The 24,650-nt window shown below is 39.6% G+C and overlaps 1 protein-coding gene across 1 annotated transcript in view; it reads right to left on the bottom strand.

The window, feature by feature from the left end:
- The window catches only part of rasgrf2a (Ras protein-specific guanine nucleotide-releasing factor 2a), a gene marked incomplete at its 5' end in the record, with an annotated part of 41,301 nt that overhangs the window by 6,505 nt on the left and 10,146 nt on the right, over positions 1-24,650 (bottom strand). The window contains 21 exons of the mRNA XM_080476455.1: positions 754-838; positions 932-1,035; positions 2,515-2,575; positions 2,657-2,769; positions 3,964-4,070; positions 5,638-5,727; positions 5,806-5,931; positions 7,950-8,458; positions 9,965-10,213; positions 11,614-11,696; positions 11,778-11,914; positions 11,996-12,062; positions 13,128-13,291; positions 13,407-13,525; positions 13,823-13,932; positions 14,660-14,853; positions 16,085-16,164; positions 16,245-16,498; positions 17,504-17,593; positions 17,758-17,905; positions 21,127-21,233. Of these exons, the coding sequence (XP_080332581.1) occupies positions 754-838; positions 932-1,035; positions 2,515-2,575; positions 2,657-2,769; positions 3,964-4,070; positions 5,638-5,727; positions 5,806-5,931; positions 7,950-8,458; positions 9,965-10,213; positions 11,614-11,696; positions 11,778-11,914; positions 11,996-12,062; positions 13,128-13,291; positions 13,407-13,525; positions 13,823-13,932; positions 14,660-14,853; positions 16,085-16,164; positions 16,245-16,498; positions 17,504-17,593; positions 17,758-17,905; positions 21,127-21,233 (2,997 nt within the window). The remainder of the gene's footprint in view (positions 1-753; positions 839-931; positions 1,036-2,514; positions 2,576-2,656; positions 2,770-3,963; positions 4,071-5,637; positions 5,728-5,805; positions 5,932-7,949; positions 8,459-9,964; positions 10,214-11,613; positions 11,697-11,777; positions 11,915-11,995; positions 12,063-13,127; positions 13,292-13,406; positions 13,526-13,822; positions 13,933-14,659; positions 14,854-16,084; positions 16,165-16,244; positions 16,499-17,503; positions 17,594-17,757; positions 17,906-21,126; positions 21,234-24,650) is intronic.

Below are 24,650 nucleotides of genomic sequence, written 5' to 3'. Positions count from 1 at the left end.
TTATTTTACTTTTCATGTTCGTGTTTCACGGTTCATGTGAAAACTTCCTCAACAGCCAGTTTAGTTTTTATGTTGGAAAAATTGCACCAACTATTTAAATTAAAAAAAGTTCTTTGGCTTAAATTGTCCCCATTTTTTTCTCTTTGAGGCCGTTTTACTACGGAACAGTATGAGGGCCACTGAAGAATAAATAATAATCCTGAGGTTAAAAAAACAACTAAACAAAACCTTATTTTTTATCTTTTATTTGTTTTATTTCTTTGAAAATCTTCATTGTATTTCTTTTATTTCTTCTGCTTTTTATCTTCGCATTTATTTCTATTTTAATCTTTTTATTTAATCTTTTATTGTTATCTTTTATTTTATTATTTCTTTATATTTCATAATAAAGCACTATAAATTGCCTTGTATCTGACTGGTGCTCTCTGAATAAATTTGCTTTGCTTCATAATGCTTCTTCCTTGTGAGTGAAAAAGCGACAACAAACCTTGAATACAGTGTTCATCACTATTTTAACTTTTATTTTATTTTCTTTTAAATTCCCACAAATTGCATGTGTAAATCTTTAAATTTTTTTTCTTTTTAGTACAGCTAATATACTCAATATTCTCATCCTAAAATAACTGCCCATGATACTGATGAAGGCATTTCTGCACTTTAAACTCATTCATCACCAGTACTGTGTGAGTGAAGCTGTACTCCGAGCCTTGGTGTTTTGTCTCCCTCTAGTGGACATCACGAGGAAGCACTCACATCATTGAAGTGCTGGCTGGTCTTCATGATGTACGGCGTCCTCTCGGTTTTGTCCACCTTCATCCAGCCCTGACCCAGGAACTCCCTGCAGAACAAATGTGACCATGTGAAAACTCCAGCGGCGCGTCAGACCGAGAAGTTCACGGCTCGTGGGGCGTTTTCTTTTGGACGCACTCACTCGTAGGGAATGCCCCGGAACACGATGTGATCCAGCAGGGTGATCTGCTCGGCCAGCTCCATGGCGGAGAGCGACTCGAAGCACTCCGCCTTCGGACTCTCCGCCTGAAACACACAGAGAGAAACCTTATGAGGGGAAACTTTCAAAGAAACATTAAAAAAAAAAAAAAAATCGATCAAATGAAGGAAACTGAAGGGAAAGGATCAGTTACGTCACAATAACTAAAAGAGAATCTTCTCCACTTGTTGGCTTTAATTTGTCCTTTCAAACCAAAATGCACTTTATCTTTAATAAATCCGATCCTTTTTTGACTCCAGGTGGCGCCATTACTGAGGACGGTGAGCTGGTTTCATCAATCTGGAGCCGCATGCAGCGGCTCCGTGAAGCTTTCAGAAGGTTTAATATTAATAAACATTTTGTATTAAATTTTTTATTTTATTTGGATTCTGCACCGATTTTTAAAAGTGGTCGAATCTCCAGAATAAAACCTGGTAAATAAAAATAAAACAGCCAGAATAGCTGGAATGACTAGAAATAGATCAAATTGTGAAAATTACTCTAAAACTAAATGCAAGTGGTCAAATTAAACTGATTAAAATTGTGAATATAGCTTTTTTTTTTAATAAAGAAAAGTTTAAAAGGAAAAAAGAAAAAAAGGAGAAAAATTAAGAAAAATGAAAATAGTGAAAGAAAAGGAAAAAGAACATTTTAGAAAAAAGGAAGAGTAGAAAAACAAAAGGAAAAAGGAAAAATGAAAACAAGAAAAAGGAAAAAAGGATAATAGTAAAGGAAGGAAAATAAGGAGAAAATTAAGAAAAAAATTAAAAAAAATTAAAAGAAAATTAATGGAAAAATAAAGAAGAAAAAGGGGAGAAAAACAAAAATAAAAATAAAGGAAATAGAAATAAGTAGTAACTACTCTAACCACTGGGAAACTCACAGGAACTAAAGAATTAAAATCCATGAAAATTGAAAGTAAAATTTCTATTATAAATAAACGTGGCTACAAAACTTTTAATATAATAAATAATTAAATTGTACCTGTGACATTTCATGAATGTAGCCTCAGTTTGTTTTATTTAAATTTTTAATGTACAGTATCTCCACTCCTTTTCCTCATTTCAGATAATTAACATGTTTTGTGGCTCCAGACAAATTTTATTTTGGTAGAAAATGATGAAAAGGGCTCTTTGCTGCTGTACTTCCTGTTCAACAGTTAAAAAAATAAAAGAGGCTACGATGTTACTTTTATACTGCAATTTTCAGTCAGACGGCAACAATTTACTTCAGGATTTTCCCGCTTCTGACGTAAAAGTTTAAAGTAAAGCGACACGGCGTCATGTGGCGCCACCTGCAGGTGTATTTTCATATAGACGAACAATAAAGCCAACAAGCCTCGATCCACAGTTTCTTTTGACGGGGGAAGTTCATCGTAACGTCGGTCTTACCACGATGAAGTGAAGGAGCGGACAGCTTTTCTGTTCCACGACCGGGAGATAAAATATTGTGCAATTCTTTAAAACGTGGCGGAAAAACCCCCACAAACAGAGGTTCTGTGAGGTAAAGTGAGTTTGAATACTGACCATCTGTAAAATGTCTTCTATCCTCAGCTGAGCGTCGTCCGGTTCTTCTTGAGAAAGTGCACTGGAGAGCAAAAGTCACTGTTATTTCATCTCCGCCGGGGGAAAGTTGCCGAGACGCAGCGACTCGCTGACGAGCTTCAACCTTAATATGTTGCTGGTTGCTTTCCTCTCCTGTGGCAGCAGGTCCGGGTCTCGTAGGACCTCCTCCAGCAGGCTGACCACCCCCGTCTTCAACACGCCGTTCATCTCAAAGTCCTGGAGGACAAACAACAACAACAACAACAAGGGGAAAAGACATGAGAGTTAAAAATGAAGTCACGTTTGTCTCTTTTAGTCCAGATGCAACTTCAGTGTTGATAATCCAGGTTCAGCAGCTGTAATGAAAAGTCACATCTTTATTTTCATCTCAGTTAAAGAAAATGTTCACGTCCAACCTTCTAATTATTTAGTTTTACAGATATATTTGAGCATTTTATGTACAGTATTTACAATATACAAATACAAAACCACCATTTTCATGTTTGTTCAAATCAAATATCTCACATTATTCATGTCCAAATATAAATCTCATACTTTTTTAATGTTGTCGCTCTTATGCGTTTCTTGAATGAGGAGAGAGAGAGAGAGAGAGAGAGAGAGAGAGAGAGAGAGAGAGAGACAATCGCAGGGTTTCATCTCCGTTTATAAAGTATTTTATTGGTTATTTGCTGATTGTGACTCTGAGCAAGAAGATTTCTCAGCCTCGGAGTCCAGCAGGGCGGATTTACGTGATGCACCTGAACGCATCACTCACAGCCGTCAGCTGCTGGAGCTCCGGACCAAGGAAAGCAGCACAAGACGAAGTCATGAAGAGCAGAAATATCACTTTTAGGACAAGTTTTGGAGAAGCAGAAGCTCAAAACAGCAAGTATCTACATGAAGAAGTAGAATCTGGAAGCATGAAGCTCGTTAACCCGGAAAAATCCATAAATTAGCCACAGGGTTCAAAAGCGTGTGAAAAAGGTAGGAGCTGCTAGTCTGGAAATTACGGTAATTAAAACATGAATTAACAGTGGTAGTTATTTCATATCAGGCAGCAACAAGGAAAGAGTCAAAAGTACAAAAATCAAGACCCTGAAAGACTCTCTGCAGTATCATCGCTTGAATACCGACGTGTACTTCTCTTTTCTTTCTGAACTGTCGTCTTCCAAAGACAAAACGCACCAGTTCACTTTCAGGCTTCGGCATCCAGACACAAAAATAGCCTCTTATGTAACGCTGGATGAAGATGATGGTGGTTTGAGCCCCGGGGAGGCGGCTGACCTTTCAGCGGAGCGAGGAGCACCTCCATCACGGGAGACGCCGAGCGCCCTCGTCTCCCTCAGCGCTCAGCGACCAGGCCGAGAACCGAACCCCCGCGACCCCTGGCAGGAAGTGGGCTCACGGCGGCGGCGGCGGCGGCGGACTCACCTGGGAGTGTTTGGAGACCCAGTGTCGCAGCACGTTGAGAACTCTGTTGGTCGCGGCTCTGCGGATGATGAACTCTTTGTCGCAGGTTTTCTCGGAGTTGCTAAAAGCTGCGGGCGATTAAATAAGAACAGCCATCAGACGGCAGTTTAGAAAAAGGAGGCAGGATCTCAAAGGACTGTAACATTTAGAAAAACTTCAAACTAAAAGCTGTAAGAATGTAGAATCGTCTGGCCGTTTGTAGGAACGGATTAAAACTCAAAGCTTTTTTAAAATTATTATCATTATTATTCGCCTGATTCAATCATTCTCACTGCAGTATGGAAGAGTATTTGGAAGTACTCATTTATTTCTTTTCCACTTTGAGAAAAACCCCTGATACTCCTCCGTACACCTCTTCCAAGCCCGTCTGGTTCATCCTTTCCCAATACTGACAAAATCACTTGTTTGTGAGCGAAAAGAAAAGTTTATTTTTACTTAAAAAAGCCGATTCTGAAGTAAAGTTTCATCAAACTGAAGTGAGATATTGTGTACAAACATTCGGATGCGACTTGTGAACTTTCTTCTCCAACCGCATGATGAAAAATGTTCCACCTCTCATTATTTTATTTTTATCTATATTTATTCTCATACTGACGAACTTCTAATGTTTTCAGGAACACGGACATTCTAGTGGACAGACGACCGAGTTGGATGTTTTTGTCGGCAGGAGTTCGATCCGTCATGACTTTCTTATCTTTGTTGGTCTTTGATTAAACCTGTCAGACTGTTTCTTGTTTCAAAGCTTTTCTCCACCTGATTAGGTGCTTAGAAAAGAAAAGAAATCCACACGGACCCAAAGCAAATATTAACAAACAAACAAACAAACAAGAGAGTTATATTCACTTGTAAACCTGCTGTTTGGTTCAATAGATGTAGGAAATACATGCACAGTTGAAAAGTTTAGGTTAAACTTACAAAATGTCAGTGTTTATTTTTTATTATTAATTTTATTTATATTTATTTTTAATTGTATTTATTCTATTGAACACACAGTATTTTATTAATTTCTTATTCTTATTATACTTCTTTTTAATATTTATTCTATCGAGCATGCGCTGTTTAAATTTCTTATTTCTTCTTATTAATTTTTTATTTAATTGGTATTTATTTTTAATTGTATTTATTCTACTGAACACACACTATTTATTTTATTCATTTATTTCTTATTCTTATCATTATTATACATTATTATACATTTAGATTTATTCTGTCGAGCAAACACTATTTAATTTTTTTAATTTCTCCTTATTGTTATTATTATATTTTAAATTTTATTTGTATTTATCTTTAATTGTATTTATTCTATTGAACATGCACTATTTTATTCATTTATTTCTTATTGTTATTGTAATTTTTTTATTTATTTAATATATTATTTTTTCCATCAAACACTATTTATATTGCATTTCCTGAAGAATCAGGTGTGTATATTTCTTCTATTAATAATGGCTGTTAGTACTGAGCTGCTTGATAGACTGAATTTCTACTTTTTATTTTTATTCCACGTAACTTAGCGGTGAGTAACTCTGAGCGGTTTGCGGGCGACTTGACGTCGCTGCTGCTATTGAACTGACAGAACCGCGGTTCCGTCGCCCGGCTAGGAGCGCTTTGACCTTCACGCCGCGCCGCGCTCACCCTGGGAGCTGCTGTGCCCGGCGGCGGCCGTGGCGATGGCGAATGCTGAAGCCGGCGACATCGTGCAGCGAGAGTTCTCCCCCGGTGTGACTGCGAGGGACCATGAGACGTTAGAGAAAAGAAAAACACAACAGCTCTGCACGTCGTCGGTGTCCGAGCGCCCCGTACCTCCCGTCTGACGATAGCGGAGGTGACGCGGCGTCGAAGGAGAGCGGCAGGGAGACAAGTCGCCCGGCTCGCTGATGGACGGCGACTCGGGGAGGAACTTGTCCAGTGAGACAGACTCCAGGACGGCTGTTTGAAACCCAAAGAAGTCACATTTCAGAGAGGCTGGAGGGAGAGCGCGCTCGGCTGGAGGAGGACGAAACAGTAAAAGACTGGATTTACTAAAGGTCTGTGGTCTCGTGGATAAAAAGAACATTTATTCTCCCGTTAGTTTCTTTATGGAGACGTTTTTTTCTTGCTCCGTCTCACGCAGTAGTTCAGCTAGTTTTTGGGGTTTTTTTGTGGTGCTGTAGCAGCTTTCCACTGTCATACAGTGACATCTAGTGGCCAAAGTTGGAACTTTTATATTTAGTTCACTTCTTAATATAATAAAGCCAAAGAACGAAAAAAATAAAAAAAGCCTTTTTAAATCTGTTGCTGTTCGATGTAGGTGGTTGTGTGACGTTCATTTACAAGAAGTGAGACTAAAGTGTCGCCACAATAGAAGTCAATGAATGTTTTTTTTAATGAAAACTGATTTTGTTGTGTACTTACTAAAACATTTAAACAAATACTAAAAACTATTCTCAGTTTTTTTTCTCTTCATCCTCTAAAAAAAAATTCAACAAAAGACAAAGTTAAAAGCCAGATCTGACGCGGCGTTCGTGGGCGTTTGAACTTTCTATTGTGGGCCGGGGTGGAGAGCTCTCCATCCCCCCTTCACTTCCATTTTCCTCTCCGGAGCGGCCCTTTCTTCTTTTTTTTCCCTCCTCCTTTCTCTCCTCCCCGGCTTGTTGTGGGAGATTTTCTGACCCAGTGCTCCGGCGCTGTTTTCATGGCGAGCGAGCCGTCGGCCGGGGCCAGATGGTGATCTAAGAGCACGATTATTCCTCTGTTGGGTAACGGTGACCCATTTCTGTCCTCCGCTCCCGAGTGAGTCGGCGCTGGACAGAGGCGCCACCGCCTTTACCCATCAAATAGTCACTTATGTTATTACGGAGGGAAACAAAAATGCATCCCCATAACAGGACAGCAATAAATATTAAAACATTAATAAACAATGTGTGCTTGTATACTCATACTGTACACCACTCCTCGGCGGCGCCTTACGACTCAAACTTCCTGTTATTTTCAAACCGTCTATCATTACAGCGAAGTCATTTCCTCTTCGCTCCAGAAGAGTGATTGTTGTCTTATTGAATCAATAGGAGAGTTTTCACTCCTGTTGGATTCCATACTTGTACTACTTCACAATACTTGTTCTTGGTCCCACGTCACAAAAACATGGAAATCGTCATGTTTCCATGACAACAAAGCATGACGACACATTAACTACTGAACATGACACATGTGGAGGGGGTTATGTTTCCATGACTACTAAGCATCACAGCAGAACATGACAACACATTATCATGTTTCCATGACAACGGCGCATGACTACACATTAATCATGTTTTCATGGCAACAGAGCATGACTACACAATCTTATTTCCATGACAACGGAGCATGACTACACATTAATCTTGTTTCCATGACAACAGAGCATGACTACACATTAAGCTTCACGTGTCCATGACTACCAAACATGATGGCATGCGGACCGTCATGCTTCCATGACTATCAAACATGATATGTGGAGTGTCATGTCTCCATGACGACACATCTAAGCGCCGTGTTTCCATGCCAACAGAGCATGACGACATGTGAATACTCAGAGCGCATGACACAATCGTCATGTTTCCTTGGCAACAGAGCGAGACGACACATTCACCGTTTTCACATGACGGGCCCAAACATGACGACACGTGGGGCGTCATGTTCCCATGATGACACTGGGGGTTCCATGTTTCCGTGACAACCAAGCGAAATATCATCTTCAGATGAACAAGTTGCGCTTGCTGACTGATACGCAGCCTAGACGGCCAGTTACGACTCACCCTGAAAATAAAACTACATCGTCATTATCAAAAACAGAACTTGTCATTGACCTGTTGTGTTACATGAAACAAACAGATTCCAGATTTGTGGCGAAGACTTTTAAACCAACTGAAGTACAACTGAACTCCACGAACAAAGACAGTAACTCTGCTCGTGCGGCCGGGACTCACCGCGGCGGATGCTTCGCCTCAGCTTCCCGCAGAAGGCGTCGATGCGGGGCAGCTCCCCGCTGACGTCCTCCGCGGCGGCCGGGCTGAGCTCGGGGGAGCTGGGACCGCGGCTCAGGTCCAGCGGCGCCTTGGTGGAGCAGGGAGGCGGCGAGCTCACCCCCGAGGCCTGGGGGAGGCTGGGTGAGCGCGTGGCGGTGGGCGGGGGCGAGAAGAAGCCCGAGGAGAGCGGCCTGGTGGAGCCCGGAGGCGGGGAGGAGATGGAGGGGCAGTAGGTGGAGGTGGGCGAGTTGGCGGCGGAGGAGGACGGCGTGGAGGACAGGTCCAGGGCACCCGTCTTTCCGACGGGCGAACTGAGGGACAGCTTGCGGCAGTGGACGGGGGAGGAGGTGCGGGAGGGGATGGAGAGCGGCGGAGGCGAGGAGAACTTGCGGCACAGGCGGGGGGACTTGGTGTTGAGGGGGTCGGCGCCCCAGGAGCCCTGGTTGGTGGCGAAGAAGAGCTCCAGAGACCTGAGGAAGAGGGAGACGAGTGGACCTGAAGCTCTGACGGAAACAAAGAGGAAGAATCAGCAGCCGGGCTCATTACTTGGACTGGTCCAGTGCCAGCTGCGTGATCTTCAGACTGTAGTCGGGACAGAGGGACATGATGGACAGACGGTCACATGAATGCTGCTCGATCCTGAGGCGGTGGCGGGTGAGGAGGATGAGAGGAAGATGAGGGTGGAATGAGAAGCAGCCATGCAGGTTACAGATGAGGAGGAAGGAAACTTCCTGACATGAGAGGCCAGTTATTTACTCTGAACGTACGCGTGATTAAACTCCGTCTGCAGTTTATCCGTATACAAGGTCTCTACTCACCTACAGTGAACACGTGATATGAGACAATCTTATTTTAATGATTCGCAATTAAAACAAACAGGTCGAACTCTGCGCTTTAACTCATGATTACCATATTTCCTGGAATATAGGTCGAACTTCAGTTTCAAATGTGTCATAAAGAGAAAAAGATCTAAGTTGTCCAGATGTTACTGCAGTAATCTGCGTCCATCAGCTTTGATAATTAATTACAGTATCATCTTAAATCAAGGTTTCAAGATATCCTTTAAAGTAAAATTTACTTGCTGTACGTACATGGACGGATAATCATAATAATATTAAGTCATTTTCTTCTCAAATTTAGTATTTATATCTTATATTTGGGCTACCCTTTTTGTGCAGAGTAACTTTTTCTTTTTGAAGACATTTTTCTCGCTCTGTCAGTCAAATACAGTAGTATTAGAGATTTTAGGGTACTGTGGCAGTATTTTGCTGTCATACAGTGACATCTATGTATATTTAAAGGTTCTCAATACAAGTTAAAAAAGCAGCCAAACGTTAAATTTTTTTTAAATAAAAGTGACTTGTTGTCTGGGTAATACGGTATTTTGTCTGTTTTTATTGAGTGAACTTGAAAACAACTGGAGTTTAAAGTAAATTCTAGTTTATTTACTCCACTTGATCTGTGTAGTGTGGAAGAGTATTAGGGCCACCGAGGTAAAAAACATCCCGAGGTAAAAAAAAAGAAAAATAAAAAAACCTCATGCGCTTCAGAAATAAAGTTAAAAATCAAAGTCGAGATTTATTTTTTTGGAGGTAAAAAAAAAAAAAAAAAAAAAAGAAGTGTTATTTTTGATTTTTAAATACAAAGTGGAGACATTTATTAAAAAATAAAAATTTCTCTGTGAAAAAAAAAATCTCGACTTTGATTTTTGACTTTTCCTGAAGCGCGTGAGGTTGGTTTTTTTTTTTTTTAACCTTCAATTGTTCTTTTCCTCAACGGCCCCGATACTCTCCCGTAGTGAAGCATGGGTTCATTGTTAATGCTCATTTTTCAGCACTGTGGTAACAGACAGATGCGAAGCCATTTCCCAGATTTCATGAGGTGGCGGTGATGAACGTGATTCACAGGAGAATGAGGGAAGGCCTCTCGCTGAGGAGTTTTATTTTATTTTTTTTTTCTCCGAGGGCGCCCCCTACCTGACGGGGATGGAGGTGAACGGCTTCTTGTAGATGTCGGCCAGCTTGTCGATGACCACGGCGGCCGTGGTGAAGATGCGGTAGGTGTGGAGGAAGGTGTTGAGGAAGTCTATGGAGAGGAAGCGCAGGTCGGTCAGCCGCTCCAGGAGGCGCTCTACGCTGGCGTAACGGATCTGCGGGACTTTGCAGGAGTTGAGCGTCTTGCTGAAGCAGATGTCGACGTCGTCTTTGTGCAGCCGAGCGTCCGACCTGCGGGACGAACACGCAGAAGATGACAACGTCTTTGTTTTCTTACAGAGTAGAAAATATTGGAAAAGCAGTGCACAAGTGGCTTAACTTGAAATAAGACTAATCTTTGATATTTTGAAAAAACTTTGCATAAAATAGTCCTTTAAAACTCAAATCCTGTTGTGCATGTTCTGCATTTGCTTTATTCATTATATTTAATAAAAAAAAAAAAATAAAAAAAAGAAGGATCACTTCTAATGTCGGTATTTTAAGATGAAAGTGATTCCAAATAAAGAAAATAATTATTTTCTTTTTTAATTAAATAAAACTCAAACTTGTTGTGCATGTTTGGCATTTGCTTTATTCATTTTATTTTATGTAAAAAAAAAAAGAAGGATCGCTTTTAATGTTGGTATTTTAAGATTAAAGTGTATTTATTGTCAAGTGGTTCCAATAAAAGAGAAAAATATTTAAATGAAATAAAACTCAAACTTAAGGAGTAACTAGAGATTGAAACGTAACTCTTAACAACTCACCTACTTTTTGAACTAAATTAGAATTTTGGTATATTTGAGTTTTATGGTTTTTTTATTAGCGTGTAATCCACAGACTGTTTCTACATTCTAATTTTTAACTTTTACACAAATTTTAAAAAAAAGTTATTTCTCACACTTTTCCCGGCACAAACACAAATCTGTAGAATCCAAGACATTTTTGTCTTTTTTTAAATTTTCAAATACAATGCAACGCTCATGATAGAACTTGGGTGGGAGCGAGCACGCTCAAATTTACTGTCTTTCATTTTGATATAAAGAATTTCTGGTCAAAAACAGTTTGGGGAAATTTGCCTCCTTTTATATCGTTTTTTTTAATTCAACCTCAAAAATTAGCTACTGTAGTTTTATTCTAAATACAATTTTTCAATTGTTTTAATTGTCTGAACGCCTAGAATGGCCCCGTTTACACAAAGTTTTCAAGTGAAAAACTTTTGCTGCGTTTTGTGTGTCTGTTGAACGGAGCCACTGAAAACGTAACTTTTTGAAAACGCTTCTCCTGCGCATGCGCACTACGGCTGGAGTGAATAGTTGTTCTGCACATGCTCAGTAGAGCCAATCGGAATAATGTTTCCTCTGGTGTCATGACTCCATTTTCTCCTGGGACTTGGTACTTTTATTTTGACAGTCACCGTAATAACAACCCAACTTGGTCGTCTGTCCACGCGAATGTTGGTGTACTCCTGTCGTTAGCCGATTGTTGTCGGTGCGCATGTGCGTGTGTGTGGTTTCATTACAAAAACAGCCAACAGCGCCAACTTGTGGCCCAAGATGCAATCGAGTAAATGTGAAGAAGTTTCTGCAACAAAAACCCCAAAAACGGAGCCTCAGACGCACTGGTTGTTTTCTTAATCCACTTCCTCTTACTTGATCATGTGAGGCACAGAAACCTTGGAGTTCTCCTCGAACACGCTGGTCATCAGGCCGTTACAGCGAATGTTGTCGATGCACTGAAACGACACGAGGAACCACGAGTCACCGCCTGGACGGCACTTCAAACTCTCCCGTCAACCACCGTTCTGCAATCCCACCTGACTGATGTCGCTGGTCCAGGCGGCTTTTTCCTGACGGGACGGCGCCAAGAGGACGACAGAGAAGCTCTGACCATCGGGAGGCTCCACCACGATCTTAAACTGCAGATGGTTGAAGCCTTGACCGGCGGCGTTGTCTGGAAGAGCAAGACGGAGAGGAACGGGTCATGGCGGCTGAGGACGGGCGGTACGAAGGAGGGAGGAAGAAAGACACTCACAGTCTTCATCGTTGACGTCCAGTTCCTCGATCAGGGTGCACTCGATCAGGGACAGCGTTCCTCCTTGCTGGTAATGGATAGAAAGAACAGGTAGTAGATGAATGTGGAAGTAGTAAATTAAGAACTCCCAATAAATAAAACATTGGTTTGATTAAAATAAATTAGTTCTCAATGTTAGAAAAAAATGAATATATAAAATTCAAAATAAACACTGTTGATGTATCAATAGAAATAGAATGGATGGACACTCAAAGGGTTAAAGAAACATTGACGAAGACCTCCAACAGAAGTCACATATAAATTATATAAAGGGATAAATAGCTAAATCTCTACATCAATCTTCTTGACTCACTCTATATAACACAATGATTAAAACCATATTTAACTTACTACGTGGAAATCTGGGACTCGACCTGTAAAACTTATACACGTTCATTTGACAAAAAGGGCTCTGAAATATATATATATAATATAAGATATAGAGATCCATCAAACCCACTATTTATCAAATGTAAGTCTCTAAAATTTAATGATATGGTTGATTATAATATTGTTCAGGTTTTGTATAAAGCCAATAAAAAAACATTGCCAAAGAACATCCGAGAAAAGTTTGAAAAGAGTCAGTATTATTTGAAAGGAACAGACGTCTTTAAAAAAAAAAAAAAAACAGCTTTAATTCCAAAGTAATGGAACGAAGAGTCTCAGTGACAGGAAGTAGTTTATGAAACGCACTTCAGAAAGAAGTAAAAGAGTCAGGAACGCTCCTGACATTCAAGAAACACATAAAATCAGCAATGTTAAAAAAAGATCAGTTTCTTGCTCAAGGAGCCTTGAGATCAGGGGATTGAACTACCAACTGTGGTATTAGAAGACAACCCACTCGACCAGCTGAGCCGCGTTGACACGACTTTTCTTGGTTGCTCTATATGCTAATTTAGCTAATAACTGCTTTAAACCTTTAGTTTTACTGTATGTCTCCTTAAAAAAAGAAAAGAAAAGACAATTGTGTTTAAAAGTCCTCGATCCCTCATTGTCTCAGTCATGATAACTATGTCCACTAGAGGGCGCCAAAGACTTGGTGGACTTTGGTCCGGAGGTGACTGAAAGTAATTTGTGGACAGGTGAGGCTCACCTTGAGGAGGTGGAGTTTTCCTCCGGACGTTCGTGTGCAGATGAGGAAGTGTTTGGTGAAGAGGAAACACTGACGCTCGCCTTCTTTCCTCAGCGACAGCGAGCCCAGGCGCACCTTGCTCAGCATGCCTCGCTCACTGCTGGAGGGCAGCTGGACCAGGGAGCCTGCCCCAAAAAAAAAAAGACAAGGAGACGGACGACAGGGAAGTGAGGGACAGGTGGAACGTTGAACCGATATGGCAGGTAAGATCCCGGAGAGACGGACGGACGGACGCTCCACCTTGGCGGACGAAGGTCTGACTGGTGTCCAGCAGGATGTCGCAGCCCTCGACGATCATTCGCTCGATGGCCAGATTCTTCCGGATGTTCTCCGTGTCGCTCACCTCATCGTGCATCATCCTGAGGGAGATTAGTGACATTAAATTTTAAATAAATGGCAAATTTTTTTTTAAATGTTCCACAGGGTTCCGTCTTAGGACCTATACGTTTCACATTATACATGCTTCTATAGGGAAAATTACAAGGAATCGCTCCATTAACTTCCATTGTTATGTAGATGATTCACAAATCTATTTTTAAAACCAGATGATAGTGATCCACTAAATTAGAAGCTTGTCTTAAAGACCCGACTAGATGACTAAACTTTATCTAAACCTCAAAATGACCTAAGTCGTATTCATTGGTGGGTGCACTTACTTCGAGAGTTCCTCCAGTTTGGATTTGGCGAACTCTAAACTCTTGCGCTCCACGTGCTCGTGAGGCGTGTGCGCCAGCAGCTCGTGAAGAGTGATGATGTAACGTGGTATCTGAAACAGACACGCGAAGACACGAACAAGATTAGTGCAATAAGTAATAATAATAATAATAAGAAGAAGAAGAGCACCTCAGAACCCCAGAGGATAGCCTCGTACGGCGTCCATATTGTTTCAGGTGCTTTCAAGAAAGATGGAGGCCCAGAGATGACCTCCTTGTTCCGGGTGTAGAAAGTATCAAGAGGCTGTTGTGCTAATTTATCCCATTTTCAAAAAAATTTACAGCAACAATTTCTGAAAATGATTGAAAAATTTTAAAACAGAAGTGGCCCCAGTCATTTTCCCTGAGGCACTCCAAAAAAAAAATAAAAAATGAAGCTCAGAGGAGTTTTTAGCCGTTCTCAAGGTACGAGGAAAAGAAGAGAGTTACTTGACTAACTTGGTTTACTTGGTTTAATGATATACAATTTAAAAATTAAAAAAAAATAATAATATACACTCATCTATATACATATATATATAGTTAACCAAAAAAAACTTTCATTAACAGCATATTTTAATAGAATATTTAAATATATAAAAATAACATTTTCCCCTGAGGTGGAGTGCCTCAGGGAAAATGACTGGGGCCACTTCTGCTTTTAAATTTCCCAATCATTCCCAGAAATATCCCTCATCATGATGCTGCAGGTAAAAAAGACATGTATGGTTTAAAGAGAAATACCAGCTGGTACGACTTGTGGGAGGGAAACTCCTTGAGGTGTGAGTGAGCGTGCAGCACCTGGAACATGGGATACGTGAGGAACGTCTCCAGCATGCGGCCCTCGCAGGCGGCGTTGGACTCGTATTGCTTGAGCAGCTTGTCGAAGTCTCTGTTCTGCTTGCAGTTGGCCAGTACCTGCAGGCTGTACTGGTGGTTACGGACAAACTCCTGGTAGATGTTCAGCATCGGCAGCAGGATGTCGAACAGGTCGGCTGAAAGCGACACATGCAGGTATAAAGAGGAGTGAACGTACTAAAGAAAATGTACGTTGTCTAATTATACATGGCAAAAATACTACCGGTTTTCAGGTGAGTAGATTATGAGGTATACTCAAGTAAAAGTCCATGTGAATACATGTTATTTATTACTTCCACATAGTACTTTGTGAAGTAAAATTACATACTTAGTTAAAAAAATTAGCTAAAAAATTCTCCTTAATTAAAGCAATTTGAGTATTATAGTCAATCATTTTATATCATTATGATTTATAAATGAGAAAAGTACAATACCTGATGAAAATGTATTTAGTTATGTGTAAACTGTATTCAATGTTAGTAAAGGTACATACTAGTAACAGTACTAATTGAAAAAAAGATTACTTATTTACAGCAATGCAAATATTGAATGAGTAAAGTCAGTTGTACACAAGTATTTGTGAAAATACATGCTTGGAAAAAACAAAAAAACAAAAAAAAGAGTCCAAAAAGTACCCAAAATACTGGTATTTAAGTTATTTCAGATTTTTTAAGAAATTGAAAGGTAGATTGCACGGTGCCAACAGTACTCAAGTAGACAAGAACTTGGAATATCTTGGAAAAATACCCTAAAAAGTACTAGAAATTCTTCTTTAGTACAGTGATATCTGTTTTTGCAAGGAGTCACTTACACTCCATTATATTTACAAAACTATTTTCTTGGTGGAAAATTGTAGTTAACTAGCAGTAAAATTTCATACTTGAAAGATTTACACAAAATACTACCTAATGACAGTAATGTCAGTACTTGTTATGAGTTAATTTCAGTCCTTGTGATTCTAAAAGCAGCATTGTAGAATACTTAAACTGTTCTGAGGTATGAGTAATTCCCTAATTTTAAGTGGCTTTTCAGGTTTGGCCAGAAATATATATTTCGATCGGTACGAACAGTTTTTTCTGCCTGAAATGTGAATTTATCCTATAAAATCTTGCAACATGAAGAAAGTTTATCTCGTGAAATTATTATTTTTTTATTTGGATTAATTGGACCGCTCCTTAAATTTTCCTTCCAAAACTCGAGATATTTAACCTAAAAAACGCAAATTTACACGTGAGAGAAGCTGAAATCGGCTCAAAGTCGACTTCAGTCCAACACTAGATTATTCTGTTCATTCCGGCTCTTTGTCGCAGCCTCAGGGAGAAGATCCTGGTTCCTGGTGACACGATCCGTGAGCCCTGCTGCACTCACCCAGAACCAGAGTGGGCCAGTTGGCGATGCGAGCCTTCAGCCCCTGGTGGAAGATCTCATGTAGGAACATGATCGTCTCGCTGTAGAGAACATCAACTCATTTTTTAATCTCCTGTAATCTGCTGTTCGGGCAAAATACCGGAATGCCGTCGGGGGGCACCTGTTGAGGAAGATGCTGCTGACGTCGTCGTGGCTGATGGGCGGCTTCTTGGAGCTGGCGGCCATGCGGAGCGGCCGCAGGAAGCAGTTGACCAGGATGGACAGCTGGTGGACGTACTCCGTCTCCGCCTCCACCATGGTGAAGACGATCTGGTTCCTCTTCCTCATGCTCTCAGCGTGGGGGGAGCAGATGTAGTCCTGGACGATGATCTTCCACTTCCTCCGGCAGAGCCAGCCGCGCATGAAACTTTGTACCTGCGGGACATCAGTCAATCTATATATAAAAACCCTATATGAGGCGTTTAGGGGCATCAGAAAATTGAAGCATCTATATAAAAAAACTCGATATGAGGTGTTTATGGTTGAGTAAATTTGCACACCTATATAAACATATATATATATATGCACTTATACAGTGCATATATCTATCTATCTATCTATCTATCTATCTATCTATCTATCTATCTATCTATCTATCTATCTATCTATCTATCTATATTTATAGATAGATAGATATATTTATAGATAGATAGATAGATAGATAGATAGATAGATAGATAGATAGATAGATAGATAGATAGATAGATAGATAGATAGATAGATAGATATGCACTTATACAGTATATACATGAGGTGTTCAGGGACATCAGTAAAGTGAAGCACCTATATGTATTATGGTAAAGTAAATTTACACACACACACACACACACACACACACACACACACACACACACACACACACACACACACACACACACACACACACACACACACACACACACACACACACACACACACACCAAAAAAAAAAAACCTGTGTGAGGCATTTAGTACATCTGTAAATTGAAGCACTCATCCAGTATATACAAAACTGTATGAGGTGTTTCGGGACATCAGTATATTCAATTTCCTTTAGAGGAGTTTTTTTTTTTTTTAAAAAAAGTAGAAGTATAATGAAAAAAAGAAGGAAAAAATGTATAGGAGTAAGAACTTTTTGTGATTTTTGCAGTTACATCTGTGTAATGAAACACCAACGTGTTAGGGTGCATCTGTAAATTACATACATACATACATACATACATACATACATACATACATACATACATACATACATACATACATACATACATACACTGTGTGATGCTTTTATGGAGGTTTGTTTTGTAATTGCAACACTAATCACACTTTGCACGGTCTTCCCTCAGGCCATATTGAAATCTCCAGCAGAGCCGTTTACAGTTTGGACCTCCGCTGGTTTACCTTCTTGATCTTCTTGATATCCGGGTCCTCCTCCTCCTGGTTGTTCTGGTGAGGCTGCATCCTCTCCTTGGTTTTGTTCAACACCACAATCTGCAAAACAACGGCAATCGAACCGTCTCCACGTGAACGTCGGAGCGCGGAGGCTGAAATATTCACAACACAACCTGCACGTTTGTGTGTGTGTGTGTGTGTGTGTGTGTGTGTGTCTGTGTGTGTTTCTGCATGGAAGCAGATGCGGAGGCACTCGTGCACACCTCGGCTTTCAGCCTCTCGATCTCGGTGTCCTGGTCCTCCAGCTGAGTGCGCAGCTGATTGGCGGCGATCTTCTCCGTCTCCATGATCTGCACCAGGTGGATGTACTTCTGCATCAGGATCTCGCGCTCGATGATGACGTCCGAGTAGCTGAGCGGCGAGGAAACAGCGGCGGTTAACGTCTGTTGCCAATAACACTGTGGACGGCTGGACTGGGTCCGTATCCGGGTTTGAAACGTGGAGAAATTTATAGAATTTCGCTTTTCAACTCTGATTCATGAAACAAGCAGGACTTGTTTGTTTTTTTTACACTTTTTCTGTCAGATTTGATGTTAAATAAATGAAATTATATATCACCTAAGAAATCCTTTTAACGGGGAGAATCTCTTTCTCTATAAGGCTTCAAAAAGAACATTTCGGAAAATGAAGACAGATTTTCCCAAAACATATTCCGTATTTTTGTATTTCCTCATTTTTCCAAATAGCTTTATTTGTCAAGTACACATTGTACACCCCTCCCTCATATTTTCTTTAATCAAGCTCTGCATTTACTTTATTCATTTTATTCCCCCCTTAAAAAAGAGAAGGATCACTTCTAATGTTTGTATTTTAAGATGAAAGTTCTGTGCATGGTACTACATTTGAGTAACTTGATGGAAAACAACGTACATGCAGGTGATGGCCACAGAGAATTAAACGGTCGTTCAATACAGGAGATGAAACTAAGAAAGGATGGACAAAAAAAAAATAAGGATATAGATCTCAACTTTTTCTTTTTCTATTTTTTTCTCTCTGTTCGTTCTTCTATCTTTAATTATATATTTTGGGTTTGTTAAAAATCAATAAAAAAACAAAGTGGGGAAAATGAAGATGAAAGCTTTGGATTTGGGTTTTAAGTGTTTCCAAATAAAGAAAATATACAATAAATAAATTACATATATAATTTTTGGGGGGAATTTAGCAAAACCTCCATCTTGAAATAGGCTGCATGACCAATCACATTCATCACGATCTGTTTTTATCAAAATACAGCAGCTAATTTACTGAAAAAGGATTGATTGTATGGCAACATTTAACCTTGAAATAAATAAATAAATAAATAAATAAATAAATAAATAAATAAATCTTTCTGGAGACATTTCAACTGTTACCTGGTTTTCTTAAAATAACCATATCGAATGTCCATACGTCCATACTGAACTGCATGTCTCCATGAACCGTTTGTTCACGCTCTGCATGTCAACATCGTTCCGGTCCGATGGAGTTCTACCGTCCTAGATTATTTCACACAAGAGCTCCGTCGTTTCAAAGTTTCCTCTCCCTCAGTGTTTCTTTTCACATCCTGCCGTTAAGTTTAATTAAGTAAGATTGTGCAAAAACAGGGTTGAACTTTTAGTCCCGAGTCCTGGATCTGACATGTACTACATCAAGCGAGGCCGCAGATGAACGCTACGGTCGTACAAAAGTTTTCCTGCTAATGTATACTGTAGGTAAATGAGCAATAACAACGGAGGAGTCAGAGAATTTGTTAGAATTACAGCTCTTCTCCAACAAAATGAACATTTACCACACCATCATCTGCATACGTGGAGAACATTTCTTCCATACAGATGGACCGAGTGGACGTCTTTACATCGTACCGTTCACCTCGCGCACACTTGCGTGATTGTATTCCAAAAACAAAAACAGCACCGACTAGTGGATGCGCCTGCAAACTGCAGCGTTTTCAGCAGGAAACTTTTCTGAAACAAACGGAAAAATGATGGTGATTCCAGGATTTCTTGCTCCGTAGAGTTCAATGTAATAGTCACAGTAGCTGCTTCGATTAAAGCTAAAGCTAACTGGAGGTTCTACGTCTATTTTCACGGCGGAAATGACAGTTTTTAAAAACTGTTTCGGGAAATCTAGGTTAAAAAAAAAAAATGTTGCATGACAATAAAAAGCACTTTGAGATAATTTTGTCAACAAATGAAAAAAAAAACATCCCGTGTGATGAATTTTGTCACCTCAGGGTTTTTATTTTAATGTCAACGTGTTAATTTTCTGTAAAGATCAGCGGGAGAGATGCTTTATAACAGAAAGCGCTTCGTCTGACATATCCGCCTCGTGTTATTTCCACTTCGGTCTGACATCCGAGCAACTGTTTGTGTGTTTGTGTGTTTGTGCTCGCAGCGCTTCACATTTAGGTCACTCTGGTGTGCCGTATCGCCACGCCGGTTACATCACCGACTCCACCTCCACGTCCTTTTCTACACCTCTCTCCGTGTGTGGCTGTTTTTCTTTTCTTTTCTATTTTTTCAACGTGGAATCGAGTGAAAACGAACGACAAAATGCAGTGAAACGACGGTTTCAGAGCTGCAGCGGCGTTTCAGCCAGAATCAAGAAGATTTGATGGCAGAAAGAATTTTTAGTTTTTGTTTTGACAGAAGCAAACAATGACATTAGATTTCAAAATGGAAGTGTGAAGCATTAAAAATGAAGAGGAAGGAGAACATTTTTATTAACATTTTTTCTTATAAAATTTTGACAAAGTAGAACAAGAATGAAGTTGTATAAGTTAAACAAGTGGTGATTGTAGAAGATGATGTAGAAGCAGTAGATGTGGACGTAAAAGGAAGTAGTAGAAGAAGACGACAATGAAGTACAAGACAATATATAGAAGACAAAAAGGAACTTGAAAACAAAAAGATAGAATATAAAAAAGACGATGACTGAAAGGAAAGAGGTAAATCACAAAAGAAATAGAACAACGAGGAGGAGTAGAAGAAGATGCTCTTCAAGCAGAAGTTGGCAAGTAGAAGACAAAAGGGAAGTCGTAAAAAGACAAAAAGTAGAAAACAAAAAAGTAAAAGAAACAAACAAACGACAGAAAAGAAACAGAAAAAAACAAACAAAGTAGACGAAGACAAAACAAAAGTACAAGATGGTAGAAGTAGAAATAGTCCAAAGGGAAGTAGAAGACAATAAGGACGTATAAGAAAACTAAAAGGAAGTTGAAGAAGACAAAGGGGAAGTAGAAGAAAAATAAAAGTAAGTAGAAGACAAATGGGAAGTAGAAGACAATAAGGAAGTAGAAGAAAACAACTCTTCAGAAAAAGCAAAAAACAAATAGTAGAAGAAGCATAAGAAGAGTGAAAGGAAAGAAGTAGAAGACAAAGGAAGTAGAGGGAGAATAATATGGAGAAGGAAAGAAGGAAAGAACAAAGTAGAAGTTAAGAAGCAGGAGTACCAGTGGAGATTTGTGGAAGAAGCGGAGGAAGAAAAGTCAGAATATAAAGAAGTAAAGGATCCTGAAGCGTCGTCTAGAAGCATCAGTCCTGTACAGTGATTAAAAACCCACAGCTTGTTCTGGAAGGTTCTCTGCCCGTTACCTGGCCTGCTGGATGAACTCCAGCCACTCGTTACAGTCCAGCTCCTCTTCTGTCCGCAGCTCCAGAGGTTTCTGTCCATCGTGGCCAAAAATCACCAGGAAGTAGTGCTGCGTTCCAGGAAAGACAAAACAAACGGTACAAGAGTTCAACATCTTCTACAGCGTGATTATATATGAGTGTGATTTAGAGTCTTTAAACCAAAACCTGTGGTAATTATTCGCTTTATCTAGAAAGTTATTTTGGGCTTTTGCTATATAATTTCAATTTCTATTAATGTAAAATGACCATGCTTTTATTTTCCGGATACATAAAGATACTTGGCCTACTTGTAGATGCCTCAATCTATTTATTTTATAATGTTTTTCATGTCTGTTTTGGAGCCATTTTTCTTGCTGTTATTCAAATTCCATCATAAAGGAGGTTTTTCTGTGGTGCTGTAGCAGTTTTCTGTTGCCGTACAGTGACATCTAGTGGTCACAGAGCGTATGACCTGCACATTTTGACATACAAGTCGTATGAGCAGCCAAACACAAAAAAAACATTCAACTCACAGTCCAGAAAATACGGTATATCACATTTTTTTATATGCAAAAAGAAGATTTGCCTGGTTTAAGTGTTTTTCATTTTTAGACTAGTCGACTAGAATTGATAAAAAAAAAAAAAGATATAGTTGATGGGTGATAAGTCAGGAATGTTCCTAGTTTGAAGAAACTGCTTTAATGATCAGCCGTAATCCATCCACCTTTTAATACTTCATTTTTATGTTTCCACTATTTTTCAGCTTCATCTAACTTCTCAAATGTCAGCGTGAGCAGCAAAGTACTCATGAATGGCTTTTAAATGGGACAAAACACTTAATCATATAATATGACCGACATTTTCTCACCCTTTTTTTTTTTTTTGACATTTTAACACACAACCGAGAACAAAAATCCCCAGAAATAGAAAACAACCGACAGTAGACCTGTGAACTGTCTCACGTTTCCATATCCAGCTTCCCCGTGTCAAAGTTCCAGTGTTAAAAAAGCAGAAAAACAAGAGTATATAGGGGCAGGCGATAATTAGGCTGTTTTGACGGTTGTCTGTTTCCCCAGAATAAAGCTGCAGCGGAGAAACTACTGAGGTATCGGAGGGTACATTCAACCGCAATCCACTTGCTTTAAGATGTTTTATTTATTCTTCATACATTTTAAATACACTTTAACCCGCTACATAAAATCCAGTGTGTAAAGGAGAGACGCGGCAGCCTGACTTATTCATCAGAGCAGTTCAAACTCGCATCAATAAGTTATTTTTTGCACATCTTGCGGTGATCTTAAAGCAGAGATCGCCACCTGAGTGAGGAAAGACTGTAAACAGTTAGCGTGGTCGCGCGGTTATATTGAACGTGTATTGTAAAAGTAGAAATATTAGTTAACAAGAATTCTGTGTGACATTTTCTAGAGAGCGTTGTTTTTGTTTTTTGTGTAATGGGGTAGGTGTGTGTAAGCTTTTTTCTTCAACCTACACCCTTTTGGCTGATTAGTTGAACAATTGAGTGTTATTTGTTCCGTTTTTGTTTTCTGAAGAAATGCCGAAATTAAAAAAAATTTATAAATATAAATTTTTTATATCTTAAAGACTTTTCCCTGCCAACCGGGAGGCACTCTAGTCAAACAGCTCTATGTAAGGGTCGTACCATCCTTTGGCTGTAAAAACCTCAGCAAACAGCTTCACAGCATCACGTCAAAACACGCCACCATCACGGCCCCGGTTCCCCCTCAGGCTGACGGAGACCTGACGGAGACCTGACGGAGACCTGACGGAGACCTGACGGAGACCTGACGGAGTCTCGCTCGGTTTGGACTCCAAGAGAATTTGTGCGGTTTGGCAGAGGAGTACGCCGCAGTGACGGCTGATAAATTCAAAAGGCATGTGTACGAGTACTCAGATAATCCGCATGCGAGGGTAAAAAAAAAAAAAAAAAAAAAAAAAAAAAGACAGCGTTTGGGGTCAGAAATGATATAATATGTGGCTGGATGCTAATCTGGGTCAACAAAAATAGCCCAGAAAAGGAAATGAAAAAGTGTAAAATTGTGTCAGAGTTATGAAAGGAAACGGATTTCAGTAAACAAAGTTGAATTCGGTGAACAGATGGGGGGATATACTCCTTCCCTCGTACTTCCACGGTGATTAAAACTGTGTGGCATACTTCAAAAATTCAAACATCCTAGTTAAATAGCCTCGAGTCGTTCAGCCTCGTAATACCACTCCCGACCACAAGATGGTGGCCTTAAGCCCCTATAGGACCCTGTGCGTTCGTACACCGAGACAGGACAAAGCAGGCATCCAAACATAAATAACACAACAACCGACAAATCTTTAAGCTTCAGACTCACCACGGCCCCCCAATGGACAAAAGAGTCATTACACTAAATTCACGTAATCCAAGGAGAAATGCTTAAATATTTGTCTGGATGCTAATCTGGCCCAATACAAATACCACAGAAAGGGAATGAAAGTCTAAACTTGTGTCAGAGCGGGGAAAGAAAAAGTGAAAGTTAAGAATAAAGAAAATTACATAAAAGCGATGGGATTTTTTTCCCTGTGGAAAATCGGAATATTTTAATATTCTATTAATATTTAATGTTCCTCCTGGTTGTCAGCGTATTCGAGACGATGCTACCCACATACCAAAATTGGTCTGGCCCCGGCACCAGATGTCAGCCTAATCTATACCTTAACTAAGCTTTGTAATAATGACATGTGGCTTATTTAGCCTCAACAACAGTGGTACAATTTTGCAAACATATTATTTTATAATTGAACAACTTCTGAAAATGAATTCACGATCCTTAACAGTCCAAATACTTATCAATAAAACACTACATTCAATTAAATAAAACTATTCTATCACGCTGTCCTTTAACAAAACAAATACTTAAAAATATAAAATTTAATTAAGACGTGCAAAAAATTACAACACAGTAAGTTTAACAGTTCAAATATACTTAATATAACATTAAATTAAAAAGTGCAAAAAGACACTGTAATACAGTAAGTTTAACAGTTTAAATACTTATCAATAAAACACTACATTCAATTATAAAGTTCACAAATTCATTGTAACACAGTTTAACACTTGAAATACAATGATAAAATAATAATAAAATGAATTTTTGGACATTATACTTTAATGTTAACAAAGTAAGTTTAACAGTCAAAATGTGTTTGAGTTTAAATGATCTGAAAATAAAACAGGAGTGGGTGGTAGTGGACACCAATAAAAGTAGAAAGAACCTTTTAAAAGTAATTCATTATTTTTGCTTGGCTTTTCAGACACCAACAGAAAAACATTTTTAAATGTACGACTTAATTCACCCTGTATAAAATACATGTGTTCCTGTTCATATGCGACATCTGGATGACATGAGGTCAACCACAATTGGGCCACATGTGGCGTGCCATCATGTAAACGGTGACATCATCGCCCGACCTGGCCCACATCCGGTTGACATACAACCTGCCGTCCCACCAGTCAGACG

This window comes from Lipophrys pholis (assembly GCF_963383615.2).
Source record: "Lipophrys pholis genome assembly, chromosome: 12".
In the NCBI taxonomy this organism is placed as follows: Eukaryota; Metazoa; Chordata; class Actinopteri; order Blenniiformes; family Blenniidae; genus Lipophrys; species Lipophrys pholis.
Note: the sequence above shows the minus strand (reverse complement) of the source record. Positions and strands in the feature narration are given on the sequence as shown.